The sequence below is a fragment of the Lissotriton helveticus genome, chromosome 2_1 (assembly GCF_964261635.1).
Source record: "Lissotriton helveticus chromosome 2_1, aLisHel1.1, whole genome shotgun sequence".
Taxonomy (NCBI): domain Eukaryota; kingdom Metazoa; phylum Chordata; class Amphibia; order Caudata; family Salamandridae; genus Lissotriton; species Lissotriton helveticus.
Window position 1 is genome coordinate 1,006,123,458 of NC_136059.1, and position 24,595 is coordinate 1,006,148,052.

General features: G+C 46.7%; 1 protein-coding gene across 1 annotated transcript in view; it reads left to right on the top strand.

Moving 5' to 3' along the window:
• LOC144818406 (annexin A1-like) overlaps positions 1-24,595 on the top strand; it is a 212,207-nt gene that overhangs the window by 176,830 nt on the left and 10,782 nt on the right. The window contains exon 9 of the mRNA XM_078675779.1: positions 14,739-14,834. Within this exon, the coding sequence (XP_078531905.1) occupies positions 14,739-14,834 (96 nt within the window). The remainder of the gene's footprint in view (positions 1-14,738; positions 14,835-24,595) is intronic.

Here is a 24,595-nt window from a genome sequence, read left to right on the forward strand (position 1 = left end):
AGACCGTCCTACAGCACCCACAATCTGTAGAGGGACCTCTAAGACCTATATAGATTTTATACTTGTTTCCATTAGTCTGTGGCATCTAATTGCCGATTTTAAAGTTGACCCTAGGATGGAGAGCGATCACTTTTCGTTACAATTAACACTAGAATCACAGTCTTTTAAAACTACCCCAGCTGAGGATCTAGGGAATAATTCGAACGATGGTGATTTCCAAATAAATAATAATAGACAAGCTGGCCATATATTTTATCCAAAGATGCAACGATGTCAAGTATTTATAACACCTTTGCTGACATTGTTGCACCTTTTCAAGATCTTGCCTTAGGTGATCGAGGTGCACTAGATATGCATCTTAGCTTGGTGGATGCATTAACACAGCTCCTGAGCATAATCTATGAGAAAGAAAAGGGATCTAAGGTTACCCGACCCGCATTATGCAATCCCTGGTATAATAAAGAGTGTCGTGCAGCTAAGACCTCCCTAATCCAGACAGTAAAGAATAAGGACATACAAGAAATAAGAGAAAGAAGGTATGCATATAATAAAACTCTTACTGACACAAAGAAAGCCTGGGATGAAGAAATTTGGTCCGATTTACTTGCTGCAGCAAAACTCAGGGGCCAGGCCACCTTTTGGAATTTAATATCCAGGGGAAACAAGACAGGCAGGACCTCAAAGGACCTTTTTCTAGATGAAAAAACCTGGATTGATCCCTTCTCCAAGCTTTATTCATACACCATAGGGGGATCATTTATAGCAGAAAAAGAAATAGAAGTAGCACCAAGGGCACTTATCCTACATTTCGATTTGGAGGAGACTATACAGGCAATACAGGCCATTAAAACAGGAAAAGCACGAGGACCGGATAAGATCCCTGGCGATCTATTAAAACATGACCTAGAAGTCTGGGGACCATACATAAACTTTTTATGTAACTTAATAGCAGCAGGTACACCAATTCCCGACTCATGGAAAGGGGCTGAGATTGTCACAATTTTAAAAAAAGGAAATCGGCATGATCCAGGAAATTATCGCCCAATCAGTTTAATTGATCTTTTACAAAAAGTTTTTGCCAGACATATTTTAAATAGACTTTTAGAATGGATGGGAGAGACCCACGTATTATCACACTATCAAGTTGGGTTCAGATTAAGAACAAGTACTACGGACCAAGTTTTTAGATTTACATGTATTTGCTGGAAGTATATCACCTTAAGGAAGGGCAGCCTGTATATTGCTTTTATAGATCTGAGGGCTGCCTTCGATTTAGTCCCCCGAACCTTACCATGGGAGACATTAAAAGACATTGGGGTCCCAGGTGAATTACTTGTCCAGCTGATTAGACTCCACGCAGGGAATTATACAAAAGTAAGGTGGGGACCAAGGGAGGAAACATCTAAGGCCAAACCAGTGAGACTGGGTGTACGACAAGGTTGCGTGTTGGCACCCACGCTTTTCTCACTGTATGTAAATGACATTCCCAATTATCTGGGTAATTGTAACCATGACTCCCCAAAACTCGGGGGTGAAGCTATCACAGCATTACTATTTGCTGATGATACTATTCTTATTTCCCAGACGTCTAAGGGTCTCCAAAACTTAGTGAATTCATTCCATAATTACTGCGTGGAGAAAGGTCTGGAAATAACTCAACCAAGACCAAATACATGTCTATAAACCCGCAAAAATCATTTAGGAAGAACCTAGTTTTAAACAATCAAAAAATTGAATATGTGGGTAGTTTTAACTATTTGGGAATTATGCTAGATAGCAAATTATCCTGGAAGGGACATATAGACAAAAACAGGATAATGTTTCACCAAAATTTACTCCCAATACTTAAAAGGCATGGAGATAGCCAGTCCAAGGCTATTTCACCTGACTTGGAAATGTTCAAAGCTAAGGCCCAATCAGCGGTACTTTATGGGGCCGAGATTTGGGGCCCTTTTTGCAAAAATAATTTTGAACGGGAGGAAAACAATTTTATACAGAGATTATTGAAAATTCCAACAAGAACACACCTAATACCAGTACTATTGAATATTAACATTAAACGTACCGACCATCAAGCAGTTTTAAGACCCTTATTATATTGGTTAAGGATATGGACCACTCCTGAGTTGATTAACTATAGAGATGGTCTGATAGAGATCATGCAGATTAATGGGTATAAGAACATTCCCTGGTTAAAACATATTTCATCTTGGGCGAACAAGCTAGGTCTAACATACTTCTGGGAAGAGCCCTTAAGGTTGACACCTTTCTGCAAGAAGCTCCTAAAGTCCACCTTTTGGTCCTATATAAATAATGAATTACTTCATTGCTCATCTACGGGGTTACTTACCCAGAAATTCCTCGCATTCAAAGAGGAAGGTTCCTTCGAACCCTTTATGGATGAGATAGGCCCCCCGCTAGCGAAATCTCTATTTTTAAAATTTAGATATGACATTCTGCAAATAAATGCATATACGCGTAGATGGGGGGGTCCTAAAGAAAATGATGCATGTATTCTTTGTGCGCAGAAGGTAAAGGAAAATGATGTCCATCTATTTTTCTTTTGTGCATCCTACAAAACTGCTCGGGAACGATGGATCAGACCCTTGTGTAGGAATCTGGGTGTGACGACTTGTATTGAAGCTGAACGTATATTGAAGTCCAATATCTCACAATTGGTGGTATTCTGTACAAGTAGATTTCTACACAATGTGTACCTGATTAGGGAGAAGGTTGGATTAAAACGCTAGTTATATAGCCCTATATTCAATGAATCCTGGGTTTAGGAATTTTTGCATTTGCACTTTATAAAATGTGATGAGCTATTTTTTAATTGATAAAATGTCTGTTTTTTAAATTAATTTTAATGTATTTATGATATTAGAGGGTAGGTTTTATGGCGTAAACCGATCATGTGATCAAAAATTATATGACTATTTCTAACCCCAAATCCATTGTACCTGATCTGTTGGAAGATTTGTTATGTAAAATGTGTGTATTTTTTTAATTGTTTCTTTTATGGCTAAAAATAGCCGAAATAAACATTAAATGAATGAATGAAATGCTACTAGTGGGCCTGCAGCACTGATTGTGCCACCCACATGCGTAGCCCTAAAATGGTGTCTCAAGCCTGCCACTGCAGTGCCTGTGTGCAGTCTGTGGGCTGCCATGTCAACCTGCCCAGTGTCCCTACTGAATGGCCTAACCCTTCCCTTTCTGTACACATTGGTCATCCCTATAGAAGGCCCAAGGTACCCCCCTCGGCAGGGTGCAGTGTATGGGAAAGGTAGAGCATGTATTAGTTCAGGTGACATGCTCTGGTAGTGAATTACAGCCATTTTCGTTTTTCACTATTGTAAGGCTATCTTGCACATAGGCTATCATGGGGAATGCTGGTTACAGTGGCTACCAGTATATCTTCCCATAGGAGCAATATGGGACATAACAGTCTGGTATCCCTGACCTCAGAAGTGAATAACACATCTTTTAGGAAATGTGTTTTTTAAATCCTGTGTTTGAGAACAGCACTTTTAGAAAGTGGCTGTTCTCTTGTCTGACCTTTCTGTGTGCCTTGGCCGGTTTGTGAATTGACTGTCTGGTTTGAGAGTGACAGGGGCTGGAGAGCCCCCAGGAGGCTGGATGAGTCAGCCCTAGGCTGAATGAATGCATCTGCATCTTGAGTGGTGGGAAGGGATAGCACCTGGGCCTGAATAGGGCTGTGCCTGCCTTTCACAATGCTGGCTCCACATCCTGCTGGGTGGCTGACGAACCTGCCCCTCTCTCTGAAAGGAAAGAAGAAGCCAGGAAAACAAAGTGGTCAAGGAACACCCAGAACTGGTTTAGACCGGGCTCAGAGCCCTCCTGCACAAAGGGAACAAAGACTTTTAGGGGTATAAGTATAGGACCCCAGACTCCAGAAAATTAGATAATCCTGGAATCAAGAAGGAACTTCTGCCAAGGAGAAAGCTGGAAGACTGAAGAAGGAAGACTGTCCTGCTGTTGCTTTGCTGGACTGACCTGCAGTTGCTTTGCTTTCAAGGAGAGGCGAAGGTCTTTCTTTTGTGCTGTCCCCCCTTGCTTGAAGGAATCTCCAAGGGCCTGAAGAAGAGCTGGTTCCCTGTTAAGAAGTCCCAGGAACAAAATAACTTCACCCCCAGCTTCCCTGAACTCTACTGAGAGAGTTCTGTCCTTCCTAGAGTGCTTGGGCCAGTTGTGGTGGCTCTGGAAGTTGTACCTGTGATGGGAAGCTGGAAACCAAGATTTTAAGAACTTTCTGCAAAGTTTAACGCATCGCTCGTTTGTGGAGCGCATCCCCGTCAGTGCGAGGAAATTCCCGCCACCGTGAAGGCCGAGATCATCGCAGCGCCTATGGCCACTGCCAGAGTCATCGGATCCTTCGCTTGTGGAACACACCGGTCCGGTGCGGGAAGAGTATCATCGTTGCGAGTATCGCCGCAGACCCTGTCGTAACTGGGTGAGATCGCAGCATTGCTTGCTTGCGGACCACATCACGTCACTGCGAGAGTCCTCGCAGATCGCATCGAGGGGCCGCCAGAGGAGAATATTGACGCTGAGCCGCGCATCGTCGCCGCCCCGAAGATCGTCACATCGTACCTTTTGCGTGCCGCTTCCACAGAAACCTGTGCACCGGAATCCACGCAAGGTATCGCATCCCTCCCCATACAGACCAGAGTCACCGCAACACGCCTGCTGCTTCCAGCGGGGTTGTCGCATCGCCTCCCCAAGGTCTCAGGAGTGACTCATTGCTTGCTTTTCAACGCTGCAGCTTTCACTTGGAACTTTTGTTGCATCTAAAGGTACGGTTGGCTAAAATGTGACGCAACTGTGGATTATTTTAACGCAACCTTAAGAACACTTTTGAAACCATATTCTTGAACTGTGTATGTTGGATTTTTGTTGTTTTGGTCTTGTTTAGTTTAGAATAAATACCTTTATTTTTCTAAACTGTTGTGGAGTCAGTTTGTGGTGTTTTCACGGTGTTACTGTGAGTGTTGGTGCAAATACTTTACACATTGCCTTCGATAAGCCTGACTGCTCGTACCAAGCAACCAAGCGGTGAGCAGGGGTTTTCTGAAGAGTGTATCTTCCTTACCCTGACTAGAAGCAATGGTCCCTATTTGGACAGTGGCACCTACCTCTGCCAACTAGAGACCCCCAGATCTAACATACACCCTTGCTTCAACAGGCCTGGATGGTGTGCTGCCACCAGAAGGAGTAATCTCTAAGCTCCTAGCTTTTAAGCTTAACTCCCTCAAACTTCTCTCATGCTCCAATTGGCTCCTCTTTTCCTCTAGAGCCAATTTCGTATTCTCTAACTCCAATTGCCCACCCATCTTGAGCTTGGTCAGCTCCAATTCGTGCATCCTACCTTTCTCCCTGTCCTGCAACTCTTCTGAGGACAGGCCCTTGGCAGAAACACTTCTACCTGCTGGGGAAGTTGCTCTCCTCCCCCCTGGATCCAATGGCCCTTCCAGTGGCCCTTCTGCATCTTGAATCTTGGATGTTGTTTTACTCATGGTGACTATACTTGGCAGTCTTTTTCAAAAATAGAAAATCCCAGGAAAACAATGTATGTGGTTGCGTTTGGACTGCACTCACTAGTAGTGTTCACAATCACTGAATATGAGTGAGAAATGCAAGTCCATAATCCTCACCGCTGACCACCAATGTTAGATTTGGGGGTCTCTAGTTGGCAGAGGTAGGTACCTTTGACCTAATAGGGACCCTTGCATCAAGTCAGGGTAAGGGGGTACACTCCCAAAATAACCCCTGCTAACCCCATTGGTAGCTTGGCACGAGTAGACAGGCTTATCTCAGAGGCACTGTGTTAAGCATTTGTGAACACATACAGTAATACAGTGATAACACTACAGATGGACACCTCACAGGTTATATTATAAAAATAAGTATTTTTATATAGACTTAACACAAGACCACAAACAACAAAAATGCACAATACTGTACTTTATAATGGTAGAAATAGCTTAGTTCACTTTAGATGGTAAATGTGACACTTTACGTTCAATGTACCTTTGGATGTGCAACTCGATACAAATAAAAGAGTTGTAGGGAAGGTGATGCGTTGGTTCCTTACACATAAGAACAGGGATGCATCGGTTCCTTACTCTGTGGCAGGTGATGCGTCGGTTCACTACTAATTCGCAGGGGATGGTGATGTGTCGGTTCCTTACGGGAGGGGAGGTGATGTGTTGGTTCTTCTCCGCGTGGGGAGGTGATGCATCGGATTCTTACTGCGCTCCTGTGGCGATGCGACTTGCAGCGCCGTGATGCAATGACTATCCGGTGCAATGCAACAAAATGGCGTCTTCTTCTTGATGCGACAACGAAGGGGCGATGCGTGCACGCACGACAGCCATGCAGCGATTCTGTGAATATTTTGAGCCACGACAGGCCCTGCGACACGCTTCTCCCATGATGCAATGGCTTCCGCGGCAGCAGCGGCACCCTTACTCAGTGATGCAACGACAGTGGCTGCGGCAGCAACACTTCTCTGGTGATGCGTGGTGCTTCGGTGATGCAATGCGACAGCGGCAGCACCCTTACTCAGTGATGCGACGACAGCGGCTGCGGCGGCGACACGCTTATTCTCCTTGAGTCACGCTTCCAGTTCCCTGCAACACGCACTCCCAGGAGACCCAGCACAACATCAGGTACTTCACATTCCCAGCAAGGAAACTCAGGGGAGCTGGTTGGGGAAATCTGTTATCCCTGAGACTTCAGCTTGAGGCAAGGTCAACTTCCAAGTCCTTGGAGATCTTCTACAAGATGATGAAAGTTGCACAAAGTCCTTTCTCCTTTCTTTGGCAGTCAGGCAACCACTGCATTCCAATTCCCGAAACAGAACTCAGCTTTAGGGATAGTCTCCTCCTTCAGTTTCTCTCTGGTTCTTCTCCTCAGCAAAGGTTTTTATTGTTTCCCAGAAATGATCTAACGTTCTGGGATCTGGGTCCCCTCTTTTGTACCCCAAAATCCTTTGTCTCTAAAGACAGAGAGGTTCTATGCCTAGTCTTAACCAGTTCTGTGCAGTCCTGGAGCACTTTGTTTGCAGGACTCCTTCTCTTCCTTTGACAGTGTAGGCCAGGGACATCAAACACACCGCAGGAGGTGGAGCCAGCATTGTGGAAGGCAGGCACACCCCTATTCAGGTCCCAGGTGCTCCCCTCCCAACACTCTACATGCAGATCGATCTATTCAGCCCTGTGCTGACTCACCCTGTCTCCTGGAATTACCAGCCCCTGTCACTGAAACTCCAGACAAGGAATACAAAACCGAGCAGAGGCAGGCATGGCTAGTTAGGCAAGAAAATACCTACTTTCATGAAGTGATATTTTCAAACACAGAATGTTAAAACCAACTTGATGTATTTTATCATTCTGTGTTCAGGCATACTAAACTCGAATTTCTACCTAGTTCCCTGAGTCAGTTAGGATTATAAGATGTTATATTTCAAACTGCCCATTCTGGCCTATGGGGAACAGGAAGCCTTGCAATAATGAAAAAACAAAATGGCTGTAATTCACTATTAGGACATGCCACACACAACAGGCATGTTCTACTTTTTACCTACAATGCACTCTGCCCTTGGGCCTACCATAGGGATGACTAATATGCAGAGAAGGGAAGGTTTAGGGGCTGGCAAGTAGGTGCACTTGCCAGTTAACATGGCAGAATCAGACTGCACACAGGTTCTGCAATGGCAGACCTGAGACACACTTTACAGGCTGCTTCTGTGGGTGGCACAACCACTGCTGCAAGCCCACCAGCAGCATTTGATTTACAAGCCCTGGGCACATGCAGTGCACTTTACTAGGGTCTGACAAGTAAACCAAACCAGCCAATCATGGAGTTACTCATCCATACATCAATTTACCATAGGGAGCACTTGCACTGGGGCACTGGATAGCAGTGGCCCAGTGCCCAAAGCATATATAACTGGCAAAAACATATGAGGCAGCAGCAAAAAAAGTGGAAGGGAGACCCACGCCAATCGTGCCATGTCTATCAGACTCCATGTGCATTTATGGAATTGATAAGCACATTGCATCACCACTTAGTAGCCATAGAAGTGTCTATGGCCCTCCAATTAATCCTCCTGACTAACTTTGTAGTTTGCGGGCGCACTGAAAAATCCATTGAGCGATATTTGGCTGCTGTTGAAACTACTAGGTCCAGACTTAGAGTCAGGGAATTATGGCCGCATTCACCTCTGTTGGGAATCTCAAAGTTGGCAAGACAATTTGCAAGGGTTTTGGACAGGAAGATGTAATTGATTGTTTAGATTCCTTAGAAGGTACTGTGGGACTGGTAGTGGGGGTCCTGGGCCTTGAATGCTAGTTTAGCAGAGATTAGTTTAAAGGAACCTAGAAAACAGTTTATTTTTCCCCATTCCTTGATATTTCGAGCAGCAGTGCTAGGATTTCCCAGGTCCCTGATGTTGAAGTTCCCTGTAAGCAAGTCTTCATGAGAGGGGAATTACAGAAGGATGGCTTCTAGGTGGTTAGAGAGATCGCTGATAGCGCGCTGTCTTGGTGCTTTCTGCATGTTGTGATAGCAGTTGATCAGGAGCAAGGAAAGATTTTTATGAGAGATTATTAGCCCTGAAATTGTTGTCACTTGCAAAGCCGGGGTTTTGGTTGTGGGGCACAACTTCGATCTTGCTGTAGGCAGATGATATCGCTTTTATGTAGGAATAACACCACAGATTTTGATGGTAGAATTGTCCTCAGACCAGCCACGTTCAATGATGTAATTATGAGCTTTTGCTCAGTTGGAGCTTACTGAGTTTCCAGGCAAACTTATTGGAGGTGGCTAGGATAAGTCCTGTTGGGTGCTTCATTGGGGATCTACCAGCTTGTTCCACCTGTCATTGTTGTTGCTTGCTGTCATTTATCTTGCATTTCTTTGATTCTTGGTGCATAATACCTATAGAGCGTTAGCACAGGGATCAGCCTTCAGCTGGATCAAGTCCTTCCTCGAGGGCCGCACCCAAGCAGTACACCTTGCCCCTTTCACTGCCCCCACCGGGATAGTCGCTGTCTCCCCATCTGTTCAATCTTTACCTCCTGCCCTTGATTCACTCTCTAAGGAACAAGAAGGTAACCACATTTAATTGCGCTGATGACCTTCAGGTTGTTTTTACTATCGATAACTCCCCTGACTCAATCCAGGAATTTCAAACTACCATGCTTCACATCCAGTGTTGGATGGACCTCAATCACCTCAACCTTAATTCGGGCAAGACTGAACTAGTCATGCCTAGGAAAGGCCAGATCTTTTGGGGCCTACACTATTGGCCGAGTGAACTGGGACCTCCCCCTACCCCGTCCCCCTCCGTAAAAATCCTAGGGGTCACCATAAATGCTGATCTCTTACTCAGAACCCAAGTTGTGGCAGTGGTCTCGACCTGCTTCTTCCAGTTGCGCAAAATTAGGAAGATTAGCCACCTGCTCACTCACACCGCTCTCATACAGGTAGTGATTGCCCTGGTTCTCTCTCACCTTGACTTTTCTAACTCTATCTACCTCGGCCTGCCATTGTTTTTACTTAAACGTCTCCAGCTGGTACAGAACCAAGCGGCGAGACTAATCCACAAACAACCTATATAGTAATCTGCCAGACCTTTACTACTTAAACTTCACTGGCTCCCTATCGCCCAACGCGTGGACTTCAAGATAGGGTGCCTAATCTTTAAGGCCCTGCATTGCCGGAGCCCTAAATTCATCAGCTGCATGATATCGAGGCATGTGCCCTATCACAACCTGTGCTCAGCTCACCTTCAACTGCTAACTACCCCTGCCTTCATGCTCAAACGCCAGGGAGGATGTAGGTTCTCCTATCTGGCACCTAAATTATGGAACTCCCTACCACCAGTAATCGGTCCTGCAACAACCTCCTGGGGGTTCAGAAAAAATGCTCAAGACCTGGCTGTTTGAGCAGGCTCATGCGTAAATCCGTCTCAGCCTTGACACTGCTCATAACAAGCACCATGAAACCTCTCGGTGTACGTGCGCTATAGAAATTCTTGTTAACATTACATATAGAAATTCTTGTTAACTTAACATAACCCCCTCTCAGAACACTTCTGTGTTGCATACTGGGCTCCTGCGGCAGTAGGACATGGAGGTATTTTGGTGGGTGGACCTTTAACAGCTCAATGTCCCATTCCTCAAATATAGTTGATTAATTGAATATGGCATGATTGTGACATCCAAGGATCTTTTTCCAGGATATGGGTGAACTTTACAGCCGATGTCAGGTCCTTCAGTGTGAAAATGTGTTTAAACAAGTGTAATTAATTACCCCTGTTTAATATGTCAGTGGGACCCTTGGGGGTGTAGTGTGGAATGAATGCCAGTCCAAAGTGGTCCATGGTCCTTGCGTATGTGACTCCCCCTGGTATGAAGGTTGAGGCTCCAGATACCGTTGCAGCTGGAAAGCTTTGGGGCAAGTTGCACCTGGGGTGCCACTGAGTTGGATATGTGGGAGTCTGCTAATTTGGCTGCTTTGTCTCCATTTTCTAATCTGTTGGTCCATTTGCTGTGTGTGACTGGTTGACCCCCCAATTGACTTTCGAGCATTGGACTGCTGGTTTCAATAATGGTTGTGGTTGAATGTCAAACTATCTGTTTTCAACGGGTTTAGGATTGATCCACTGTTTAGATGGGCTTGTTCCAAATTCTCGTCGCTCAGCCCATACCGTATATTTGTTTGTGCTTGATTGCAGGGTGCAATAGGCCAGTAGGTATTTTGGATGCTACTTGCATAGCCAGGAGGGCTAGGGTGGCCTTTGGTGAGAGGCACCCTAACGGCTGCTTGTGAGGGTATTCTATTAGTACTTGATTCTACTGTTTGTGGCCTGTGGCAGATAAGAATATATGCACACTTATGCCTGTTTGAAGGATGCGCACGATTGACCCCATAGGTGCCCAATGTGGATCTGTTTAATGCAGACTGTGGGCTCATAGAAACAGCCTCTGTGTGCAGCCCCTTCCACCCTGTGACTGGGGGGTGTTGGCTTGCTTTGTGTCTGGTATGCTGCTGTGTGCACCCGTACCTTCCTGGGATTCATTATATGACATTGATACCATTAATGTTTCAATTGTGGGTATAAGAATCAGCGTGACCCAAGGTGGATTGGGGCTAACTGCTGGTGCCTGATCCAAGCCAGTCCCCAGAGTAGTCACCTTTTGAATATTTTTCCAGGCCCATTGGCAGATCCATGCAGCTGATGCTTTTTGTGCTTTGGATGGCAACGTCTCTGAGGGAAGCAGAAGGGCTCCTTGAATTTTCCGTGCCGGTTTGCGGGCTTGTACCAACCATGTGACCTAGGCTTGATTTAGGGGCTGTGTTAAATATGGATAAGAGCTTAGTGGGCTGTATGAGAGACCCTGGTAGGTCCTGTGATCAGGGAACTCTGTTTTGCGAGGCACTGTTTTTTAACAGTTTTTTTAGTATCTTTATTGCTCTTTTTGAAAGTTTGGTGCCTGATGGGAATGGTGAGTCAGGCAATTGAACTTGTACGCTCCCTCTGGTCGAGCTTTAGTGGAGTTAGGCCATAATACTGGCCAAGGTGTGAGTGGGCTAATTTAATAAAGAATGGGACCTCTGTACGGACCCTGGTAAGGCCAGTATTACCTCATCTGGGGAAGAGGAATTGTTAGTGATGATTGGGTTGGGTTTAAGAGTTTGGTTTGGGGAGGATGAGCTACTATTTTTTCCCATGGCATAGGCCAAACTCTTTACACTGTCCATAAGAGACCAGAGTATCTCCGGTAGAGAGATTAGTTTATCAAGCAACGGGGAGCATGAGCAGATTTGTCCACCTTCATCACCAAAGAGATTTTCCAGTGTCCTTAGCCTGAGTCCTATGACCATTTAGCTGGAGGCGATGGATTGGGTTAGGGCTATCTGAAGCTCCATCGTTTGTGATTGACATAGGAGCACTCTGGTGATAATATCCTGCTTGATGCTAATGGAGGACAGGGAGGCCAGTGTAGGGCTAGGAAGCCCTGCAGAAGGAGGAACTGATACTTCTTGGTGAATGGGACTTATGGAACTGAGTTTGAGGTCATTTCTAAATGTTGGTGTTTGTGCCATTGATGCTTTCATCTGAGCTTCTATTTGAGCTTCTAGTGTGGCAAGGAACTGGTCCAATAGGCTTCCGAGTTCCTAATCAGATATACTTTCTCTCATAGGCTTTTTAGAAGGGGATTGAGGAGAGTCTGCCTCTGGAGCAGTTACTGATGGCAGTTTCGTAGCCCGAAAGGAGAGGGTGTGTCTTACTGCAGTGGACTTCTATGATCGCTGTGACTGCTCATGAGCAATGTTCACTGTACAGGGTTTCTCTTTTCAGGCCCCAGTTTTCTATGCTCACTTGATTCGCAGAATAATTCTCGCTCTCTGCTACTGTAGTCTCTGGGGCAGTTGTCTAGAGGGTTGTTTGAGGAATGAAAACAAGGCTATCTTTGCTGCACTGGGGAACCCATTGAAGCCCAGGGCAAGAACTTGACCTACAGGGCTTTCATTCTGATGCCAATTTGCCCTCTGAACCTATGCAGTGTGAGGACGAGGAGGAACATGATGAACTGTTAAAGTCCCATGAACCCAATGAGGTTGCTAGGTGGGGATCCCTGTTGAGGATCTTAGTAAAATATGTGTTATCTGGTCCTTGCACAGGTGGCTGGACTCCTAGGTTCTGGGTCTTTTTGGAGAACCCGCTTATCAGCCCCGGAGGCTTTTTTGGTTCGGGCTTGGTAATTGTTGTGGGAGCCATAAGTGCAGCCTCTTGCTTCTGCTCTGCTATGTCCTATTTTCTTGATTTGTTTGAAGCAAAGTCAAAGTACTGGAGAAGGGGCACCAAGATGTAATATCGAAGAAGCCTGAGGGCTCTAGGAGTTCTTTCAAGGGGAGGACTTTCTTTACAACCATGTTCACACAGTTTTGTTGGACACTTGTTCTCAAGGAGCATGATTTGCCGTTCTGTGCAGATTTGGTCTTTGTAAGCTCGTATAAACATGTTGTGAGATGGTGTGTGGCGACTATGTAGGTAGCATTGCCTTTCCTCATGGTCAGTTTGTGCCCCCAGTGGGCCTCGCCTGGGGCAGGAGGGAGTGATAGGCAGAAGAACACTAGTCTCAGAATCAGGAGAACTCACTCCTGCCTCTTTTAGCTCCTCCAGCAAGACCACAACTGCCTGGCAGGTTACATGCTACGTTCGGAGATTTCACAGGACACTGGAAACTGCTTGTGTTATTCTGGGTTCTCGCAGTTGCGGCTGTGCACTTGCTATGTAGGCCTCCTGTTTGGTGTTGCTGATGGTGACTGATAACGCCTGTAGGACAATGGGGGGATGTTGCCGGAGAATCCCAGTTGGCTGTGATCACTTGGCACCATAACCAGAGTAGGTGAGCAGGAGCATTACAGTTTCCCACAATTTGCACACAGACCTGCTGGACCTCTTCCACAGGCCATCGGGCTCACTCTTACAAAGGTTGAGTACAACCCTTGAGCCCACACAGTCTCTCTGTCCTTCACAAAACCTTGATGCCCCACTCCTCATTATTTCCCAGTGTGCTCCTTTAGTACTTGTGGTTTGGGGCCAGCCTGTTGGAGTCACCCAGGGACATCCAGAATCCCTCAATTGCGCTGCCGACCTCACAGCAGCATCTCAGCAATGGTTGGGGGATGGGACAGCAAGCAGGAAACTGCAATCAGTGGTGCCAGGGATCTGTAAGCGTGGCTCACTCTCACGCCCAGTCCACCCCATCCATGCTGCATCTTCCAGCCACTCTGCATCGATCCTTGCACTTGGGGGTTCACCTGCCTGGTCCTTGGCTGAACACGCTGGTGGCTTTCACAGGCTTCACGGTGTCCTCGAAGTGGCCTTTGCCAGCACTGCTTCTCGTGACACATCACTTCCTCCAACCTTCCTCTGTCTAGGCACATGTCACTTACCGCACTCTAAGTAGGTCAGATGGTTGGATGGATAACTCCAACACCTCATGCTCCCTCGGACTGTTTGAGGTAGGTTTACACCAAAAGGAGAACATTGTAATACATTGTTGAAAACCTGGACGTCCGCCCACCTCATAATTTATTGGGCGGACGTAGAGTTGCTGGAGAAAGGGTGCACCATTATCATTGTGACAGAGTGCCTTTCTGCCAATTACTAAATTGGACCCTCTCTGTCCTTCCTTTCTCTATTTTGAAATGATCACTGCTTTGTACTGATCTTCTCATCCATTTACCCTGACATTAGCATTTCTCCATTTACCATCATTCTCCACTAACACAAGTGCTCACATACATTTTAATTTCAGACAGGCTATGCTCTACTAAAGCAATAAAAACAGAATTGTTTTCACTATTGTGGAATACATTATCTTTCCCAAGATGGCCAGTATAATCACAGGTGATGACATCTCCCAGAAGAGGAAGGCCATTTAATCAAATTTACAATAACTGCATTCTCTTAATCCTTATTTACTGATCACCCCACTTACCCAGTCAAATCATGTCCTTTTGTCCGAACTGGGGAGAGGAAAATGTCTTCCTTCATAGGTGGTGGCACCGTCATATATTGTTGAGGGAATAATGTGATTTTATTTCATGGTCATTGAGCATTACCAGAAATCAAACACTGTATAAACTGAATAATGTTTCACTTGGTTTTATCTTACTATTTACTGTTTGCACAGTCTTACAGAGATATCCCACCTATAGCAAGAATGACATGAACAAGGCGCTGGACCTGGAATTGAAAGGGGACATTGAAAAGTGTTTGACAGCCATTGGTATGTATTGGTTTTCCCTCACTATTTGATCTTTGAATCAAGTATCTTATTGATGTCTCTTTTTTTATTTGTGAATTTCGAATCAACAAAATGTCAGGGATAGCATAGGTAACACCACAAGGTTAACCCACCCAAGGCCCCTAAAAGCCTCCTACTTTCAGTAAAGAAACTAAAATAAGGACCAGGGGCCATATTATACAAAGTGACCTGTGGGCGCAACAGGCATTTGCACCTGCTTTAAACACCCCGGGGGCACTTTGGTATTACAGAAGGGGCCGCAGAGGCATGTGCGGCCCCTTTTGTAATACTGAAAGTTCTGGCGCATATGCAGCGGCAGCGCTTTCTCATGAATGCATTTCCTAATTTGCATAGGGACGTGACCCCAAGCAAATGAGGGAATCCCTTTGCCAGTGTGCCCGCACCATATTTTAGATGTGCGCACAGAGGCAAAGAAGCGGTCAAGGGGCGCACTGACACCTAAAAGTTGGAGCACTGTCAGTGTGCCCCTTGATAGTAGCCCTCGAAAGGTGTGAAAGGGGTATCATTGGACCACCAGACCTCCCCTTGCAGACGGATGCAGTTGCTCACTACACTCGCCTCCAAGGAAATCTCTAATCCCCTTTAGATGTCAGCAGGTTGCCACCTGCACAGTGAAACATGGAGCTGCACAAGCTTACGGCTGCCCTAGGGACAGCGGATTCTATGTACCAGGGTACACTTTCCCTGTTTGTGTCCGGCACACTTGTTTTAAAGTGCACCTGACGCAAACAGGGAAACTTGCCCTATACATAAAAGAGGTGCAGGAGTACAAAGAGCATTGAAAGTGATCACCTCTCCTAGGACTCTATATACATTCGGTCCTGTTACAGTTTTCATGATCTCTGAGATCAGGGGTACAAGAGGTCAAGTAAAGGTTACCAGCTGTTTCACTTAACTGCAACTACTTGAGATACATGCATTTATTAAATAAACACTTTAACAGTATGGGGTAGCTAGGGAATGATAGCAATGTTCATACATGTATTTTTTACCATGGACCCAAGCATGGAAAACAAGAAGGAATTCCCAGAGGAAGCAGCTGCTCCCCCTGGCTTGACTTTTGAGACACCAGGCACTTTCCTTGGTAGTCTTGGCATCAGAGATGGAATCATATTTCTACAACAAATATAGACATCTTTGGTTGTGGGCATGAGCCTGTCGGAGTGTGTTTGAGAGAGGTGATGCAAATAATTGAGGAATTGTTTTTTTTCTATCCTCTCAGCAGCTATGGTGTATGCACAAGTGCCAGACTTTGGCTAAGGAGTTGATGTGATTAAATGCATAGAAGGAAGTGCAGCACATATTTTAAGCTTGCTTCATCACAAGGAATTGGAGAGCTAGAGTACAGTGGCATCTACTGGATGTGAAAGAAATGGTGGCAAGAAACATCAGTTAAAAAGTGCATCATGGGGGGGAGGAGCCAAGCTCGCGATCGTAATGGTCGCTTCGTAGCTCGGCTCCGTCAGCCATCCGGCCTGCAACACATATCCTGCTTCATATCCTGCCACAAGACGACACACTCGAGCGGATAAAGATGCGTGAATTATTGCTCGTACTCACCGTTTGACCTGGAGGCTCCTGCGTGCAGTGATTCCGAAGTTCTGCCCCCGGAGAGAACGGGGCCTTCATGGAGCCGGGACCGGGGCCTCGCCTACTGGACTTAGCCCGGCGGTGGTGTCGATGATGGCCCCGGCCGAGAGAGGTGCCTGACAGCGAAGGGCCGTTGTGCGAGTAACCCGGTGGATCCGGCCCGGGCCTGCCACGGCGGCAGTGGTGCTGGTGCAGGGTGCGGCGCTCCGAGGACTAATCGTGTGAGGGGATGCCCCGCCACTGTCCCGTCCATTCATCCTGGAGCCATGCGCCCGGACTCTGTTCGTAGACCGCGCAGGTGTTAGTGCGGCGAACCCCCGACTTTGGCGGCTCTCTTTTCTGCACCAAGGCTGCCGTTAGCGGGGTCCCCCCCCTTAATGTTTTCCCTTTGTGTGCCGGAGGGGATCCGCATCTGTGTGCCGGCTTCGAGAGCCGTAGAGAGTGGTGTCGCGGCTGGAATTACAAAATGGCGGCCGACGACCGGGGCTATGGATATCCCCAAATCGGTGGACCTGAGATGTTGGACGGCACGGAGACCTTGCTGTGTGAGCATGAGCCTACTATCGGTGATGTTCTCAACGCCTTGCGATCCCTACACGCGGCCTTGATCCCCGGTGCCCCGGGGGAACCTGTGCGGTCCGCCGCCATCTTGGATGGACACCTATTCACGGTATCCTCTTGTTTCGATGGAGCCGCTACCTCGCCCCCCCTGGTCGCGGCGAAGATTACTGTCGCCGCTCATCGACAGGTCTGCGATCCGGTGGCATTGGAACCTTTGGTGACTCACTGTTTGGAGTTTGGAGACTTGGACCCCGGGCTCGGGCCTGTTCCTGTCCGAGCACCCAATGGACATGGTGGACTGTTGTCTATCTCTGCTTCGGTGGGGTCGTTGTCCTGTGCTGCGGGGGAGCTCCGGTTTTTTCAGATGGCGAGACTGAACTCCTGTGTTCTGTGGCTCGGGTTAATTTTCCTGGGACACTTGACTTATATACCCGGACTTCTGTTCTCTTGCCTGTTGATGGACCTCCCTGATCTACACCTTTGTCTAATGTCTTTTCATTTGAGTGCTTTCTTCATACTGAGTTGCCTATTTCCTGCCGCTATGTGGTGGGTGGTGGTAGTCACTTAGACAGGCCTGGGGTGAGGCAACTTATTCCCGGTGGATCGCCGGGGTACAGCTTAGCGGCGGACCGGCCCGTACTCATGGCGTTGTGGGTGACCCCCTAGTGTGTTTTACGATTCTCGAGAATGTGTCGCTCTGGTTTTGAAATATTACGTTCGTATTGTAGGGCGGAGGGTTGGGGCCGAACGTATTGTTTATTGATCCTTTACTCCCCTCTCCTATTTCCTTCTTGTCTTTATGTTTTTTGTTTTCGTCTTCATTCCTTTTTCTTTTATCTTTCCTACATTTCGGGTTCGGTTTAGGGCGACAGGCACGCTGCTGGGGGGGTAGGCCGTAGCCTTCTGCAGGGGTGCTGGGTGGGATGGGTGGGTTGGGACTTTTTCGTTGTCTTCCTTCTTAGTTCTATGGCCCTTTTGTGTCTCTTTATAGGGGTGCCGCGTCTGTCCCTGTCTCCCATGGGCTATGTGGGTGGGGTTTGCATACCCGCTGCTTCCTCTATGGGGCTCTGCTGCATTTTGAACGCGACTCTCACGCCCTCAATATTATTGATGTTCCCAATCCTTAAGTGTTTCTGCTGTGGGGTACTGGTATCAGCGCGGTGTTCTTCCCCTTCAGTTCTGTTTTTCCTCTTTTTCTTTCCTTTCCTTAAGGTCATTATGGTGGGTTAGTTTTTCCTTTACGGTGTCAATATTCCGGTTCCTGTTTTGTTTCTAATATGCTAATGGGTGGTGGTCTGAATGAGACGAGTGAAACTAATTATGGCTTTGATTTACTGATATTTGCTCTTACACTGATGTGCGTTGCTACACTATTCTCCCACATTGTCACCCTTTAGCTTTATTGTTGTCAATGACTCGCTCTGGGAACCCGGTAACGTCTTGTGTTATAGTCGAACCTGCGATATTCCTTTTTGTATTACTATAAAATTAACCTTCATTGTTTCTTTTTGCTGGCCGTCTGTGTTTCCCCCCCTTTTTTTGATGCCGTAATGATTGCGATTTACTGTGTTTTATTCCGTACACTGTCATCCTGGCTTTATTGCTTGCCCTCTCGTATTAGTGGCCGGCCTGACTGGTTGTAGGCCCGTATCTGTATATCCTTTTTGTCCAAATAAAGGTTTTCAAAAAAAAAAAAAAGTGCATCATGCTGAAGCAAATGGTGCCATGATCAGATAGCGAGACATCACAGTATGAATGAAAATCTCACAACGTAAGGGGACACTTTCCTGGACCCATAGGAATCCCAATCCCAATTTGGGTTTACACCTGAATCAGAATTCTGAGTTTTGTGGTAATAACCACACCCTTACATTTTTCTGTAATCATTTTTGTCAGGTAAAACTTGCTGCAGATTTTGTGCTCAAAATACTCTGGCAGAGTGATGGGGGCATGGGCCATCACCGGAACATTCAATAGCATGATGTATCGGTTAAGTGTGTGCTCCACCACTACACATCATTGCTACTGCTAGACACACCCCCTTGAACTGTTTCCACTGTCAGTGATCTGAAGGGGACACCCCATCTCACCATATGGAGACTGAGCGTTCAGCTTCTAGGGAGACAAGCTCTTGTTTCACTTCTGCAGAAGGTGAAGCAACCCGCAAACATGGACAGGCACCAGAGGGAGAAGGACACTGTGGTAAACCCATGTCAAGTGCTGTGGATGCAGTGGCCGGGATACTTAGGCGGAGCATATGGATTATAAAATGTTGTGTAATTCCTAGGAGTCCCCCAGGACCTGTGCGTTTTGCATGACCTAAACTGAGGGCTTGGGGTCCCACCCGCTTCCGGACATCCACAAAGGATATGTGAGCCATTAGACAAGCTAGCTCTATAGGTCCACTACCACTCCCCTGTATTCCACAGTGGTGTAGGTATTCTCTGACAGCCACTAAACATGACAACCCTGATTCCTCAGGGATCATGGAAAACAGTACAGTGCTTTTCGCTCAGACACTCATGCTTACTTTCTCTCAGAAAATACACAGGATGGCGATTAGGAAGTTTCAATAAGAATGTATTGGTCCAGCGACAACCTCCTGTAAAACAAATGTGCTGCAATAATCAGGAAATAGAAGCATGAGAAAAAGATTGCTAGTACCAATTTAGTAAATAGTAGATGTCAGACCTCTGCTTTTTCGAAGATTTAGCATGCAGGACTACCGTCTCAGCTCGGAAGGAATTTTCCTCAAATTTGTGTGTGTGTGTGGTGGGGGGGGGGGGGAGGTTTGAGGGTCTTTTAATCAAAAGTGGTAACTCCAGGGTTTTTCCTAGAATCAATATGTTTTTAAAACAACCATGGATGTTTTGAAAACAATCATAAATGTTTTGAAAACAATCACCAATGCTTTTCTAAACAAATGTGATCATGCGCAACTGGCTGTTGGCCAAGGATGAAAAAAAGTGGTGACCGTATACAGAATAATTCTGCGTGCCTGAGGACATGTTTATTTACATCAGGTACAAGGATTTTGATAGAATACTTAGAGCCTGGTATCGAAGACACAGGAGCAATCTACCTGGGTAAAAGGTCACCTGTTTAGAATTGTTATTGTTGTGTGGCTGGGACAATGTATGTAAAAATGGGGTATCCATGATGAGACTATCCTAAAAGACATGACAAAAGTGTGGCGCATAGGGAGAGAAGAAGACACAGGGTGGCAGCAGTAGAAGTCTGCAGGTGAACTCATTTTTATACTCACCAATGTAAAGTAGAGCATGGAAACATACACCAAATACCATTGTCTGATCTAACATATGATGGAAAGACAATGGAGCCAATGTTTGAAGGAGGCTCGCACAAGTTTGTTACTGAAGAAATATGGCCAAAAGTTTCCTTTTAGGTATGCCTACAAGGGATTTATTAAATATAGACTGTTTGGAGTTCAATTATTGTTCTGAGTTCAAGACGTTTTAAATATATTACTTGCAGAATAATTTCTTCTAAAGAGCTGTAGTATCAACAGTTAATGCATGAATTAAACAAAAAAACTCCCTTTTCATTCACTTTGAGATGTAAAAATATATCATAAACACGGGTGTATGAATTAAAATAATAGAATTTATCTCATTTCAAAAGATAACATGAAAGGGTACAAAATCATCATATACACAATGCAGAAGAAAGTTGTAGTTGTATATACATTTCATATATTTCTCAGTTACAATTGTGGCCAACTTTTTCTCAAAAACATACAAAGAAGGCAGACTGATTAGTTTAATAAATCAAAGGCGCCTAAGCTATCATTTGAGCAGGAGATAGGTGTCATGGTTGACGTTTCGGTCTTTTACGCTGTAGTCCGCTAGACCATCTTCAGGACTGAGTAAATTAAAAATTGGTTGACCCCAATTAAAACATGGAAAGAATGTAATAGGTACTGTGTACTTTTTATTTTTATTCATAATTTGTCTAAAATAACACCCGTTGTCAATGCTTGTTGTATTTTGTTAGAAATGGGGTTTCTGGTTGGCTAGGGCATGCACCTAAGCCAGGCAGAACCCACCACTCTAGTCAGGGCAAGGGAGTTACACCCTAAAGATAACCCCTGCCCACCTCCTTGGAAGCTTGACAGAGCAGTGAACCTTATCCCAGAGGCAATGTGTAAAGCATTTGCGCAATACACTCTCACAGCAGTGACACACTAGGCACACCACAAAAGAAACTCCACACAAGCTTATATAAAATTAGCCTTTGTATTATCCATAAAAACACATTAGATCACAATCACATATATTACCCTGTGCCACCAGGCACTCGTCATGACTTCACAGGGATTACATATATCACTTGGCCAATTGGACCACTGTCATAAACATTACATAAATCAGAACCCAGTAGCTACTGGTAGGAACTGTACTCAGCATAACTCCTTAGGCATAAATGTTATTAGGAGTGCACCATAGTAAACCCTTGCTGCACTACACATATCATAAGCCCATCATGTCCACCTTGGGCATATGTAGGTCACCATTATAATGTATAGTGTGCCAACCTTGGCAATTAGCCCAACAGACTTGTGAACTATCTGAATTAGGCATAACCATTACCACTGAGCCTGACCCGCAATATGAAATGAAATAAAATGCCACAATCCAGCCGTCCCAAAGTACCAGGAACCCTCCTGGTCATGCAGGTATTCCCCTGTAGGGGTGGCGGTGATCCCCTTGATCCCCTCAGTACAAGGCCTCCAAATTAGCACCCAGGGGCAGCCAGGAGTGCCGTAAACCCTGGGCCAGCTGCCGAAACATGATGAGGGTCGAGAGCCAGCACCCTGCTGCACGGAGCGCAGAGGAAGGAAAACTGTGATCCTCACAGGCCCTACTCACCGGGGCCTCCTCCGGCCTCCCCAGTCACCTCGTTGAGACCTACTGACAATGGTTGCCCGCCTCTCCCACCTCCAGGCGGCGGTAGGCGGGAAGTCATGGAGTTGAGCCCGCGAGGCTCTGGCTCCTTCTCTTCATCGGGGCCCAGCCCACAGGCTATGCTGGATCCCGTCAAGGCTTCTCCAATGCGGCTTCCTCAAGCTCCCTATCGCTGTCGGGCTCCACCCATGCCCAGGGTTAGCGTCTGCCTGACTTCCTGCAGCTACGGGACTTCCTGCTAGGCAGCCTTTTATGGCACAATCAATCTCTGAGCCTGCTGCGTTTGGTAGATTGAGCCCACGTCTCTGGCTCAGACACTAAAATTGAAAGCGCCCACCGTGCGCTCTTTGGTAGAAAATAAAGCGCTCTTCGTAAATAAAGAGAGAAGCATCCTTCCAACTGTGGACAGCGCTCCACATCAGTAATCAGGCAAACAAGGTACTTTATTTGTGCTTCACCACAAAGCGAATACAAGACACGTGTAGAGCTACAGTTCCTCTAGCAGAGGGCCAGAGAACAGGGCAGGCACAGGCAGGCCAGCACCTATGGCCCCTTAGTAGAGGGCAGTCCTACTGACCATCCAGCAGGCAGTCGGTGAGTCCCATGGCAGTTCCTCCTGGCACACAGTAATCCGTACAGTGGCTTACTCTTACAGTCCACCAAACATGGGTTCACATCCCCAGTACTTATAGCCCAATGTCTTTGTTCTCCCCTGCACAGGGCTCAGAGCCCAGTCCAAACCAGTTCTTGGGGCACTTTAAAAATGCATTTATCAGTGCACATCACCCTCCATTCTGAGTGTAAGCCTTAGCCCCAGACACACCACAGGGGGGCGGAGCAATCATTGTGGAAGGCAGGCACAGCCCTATACAAGTGCAGATGCTACTCCTCCCACCACTCCAAATGCAGACCAGGCCTATTCAGGTGCAAGGGACAACTCCTCCTGCTACTCTATATTCAGCCACAGTCTATTCAGCCTAGCGTTGGGTAACCATGGCAGGGAAGGACACACGTCAACCCCCAGGGACTGGCTGGAGTAAATGCACATCCCTTCCCCCCAGTCAGTCATAACCAGACATTCAATACACATCCAGGCAGGCAAAAAGACACATAGCACACAGAAATGCCTACTTCTAAAAGTGGCATTTCTAAAATAGTAATAATAAATCTGCTTTCACCAATAAGCAGGCTTTATCACTACTGTTCTAGACATACCAAGCATGCTCGCGTTACCCCTCTTATGTCAGGAATTACCACTGAAGCACATATCGGGGAATCCTCAATGCAAACCTTTGAGAGGGCAGCCTCACAGCAGTGAGAAACCAAATAAGCTGTTTGCTACTACCAGGACATGCCGCACAGTTAAGACACATGTCCTACTTTTTACCTACACCACACCCTGGGGGGGGGGGGGGGTGCAGAACGCAAGGAGATGAAAAGAAAGAGGAGCAAAGGAGGCAGAGGGGCTGATTACGAGTCTGACGGTCTAGGGACAACCAGACTCACGGAGGCATAAATAAATGTAAATTGATACTTGTATAGCGCACTACTCACCCGCAAGGGTCTCAAGGCGCTTGTACGAATACCGCTGTGGAACCCATCCTGGCTTTCCCTGTGAGGTGTCCACTCCTGGGCACCCCCAAGGTGGAGGCCAGGCATCCTTAGCGTTGTGGGGGCCGTTGTGGAGATTAAGCAAGCTATTGCCCAGAGTTGCAGAGTGGGACTCCATGATTGGAATAGGCACCGAGGCGAGAATTATCAGGTCCGTGGAATTTTTGAGCCCAAGACCCGCCGAGGCGGGGAATTGAACCCTGGTCCCGGGCTAGACCTATGCATCAGGGTCTGCCACTCTAACCATTGAGCCACACTTCGCCATAACAGTGGTGGTCCAGCTGCTGCCGCACCAGTAGTCCGACTGCTGTATTACAACTTTGGCTGTCAGATTGCCATAGCACCACCACAACTGCCAGGGAAACATTGTTCCACAGCTGTCTGGGACAGCAATATGCTTGGCGGTTTCACTGCAGCACCGCCAAGCATAATATTAGTTTCTCCAGCGTTACCATGGCGGTGAGCCCACCATGAAAAGTCTGGTGGTAGGGAAACAAAGGGGGCACTACAGGGCTTCCTGTTGCCCCTATGCATGGTGGTGCATGCAGGGGGCACATGTTGTGCCCCCATGTGCATGCACCCCTGTTCCTGCCTGGCATGGATTGCTCAGTCCATGCCATGCAGGAGTGTCCATTGGCAGTCCCGCGGCAGTGCAGTGATAAGGCTCACCATGAGCCTTTAAACTGCAAGGCCGTGGGACCAGTAAAAAAAGTTTACCCCAAAACTTTTACAACGCAGGGAATCACAACGCGGTCATTACAACAACCGCGTTGTTATTCCGCATACCGTTACTCCGCAAGTCGGAACAACAACTTGCGGAGGGGGTGGGGAGGTGTTGGATTTAAAATCCAACACCTTCCCTAGTGTCCGCACAGGCTGGAGTTGGAATAGTAAATTATACTATTCCAACATCCATCGCCCCCTCTGCATGTCGTTGTTTCGACTTGCGGAGTTATTGCATGAGGAATCACAATGCGGTCGTTGTAACGACCGTGTTGTGATTCCCTGCATTATAAAAGCCAGCGGAATAACGTC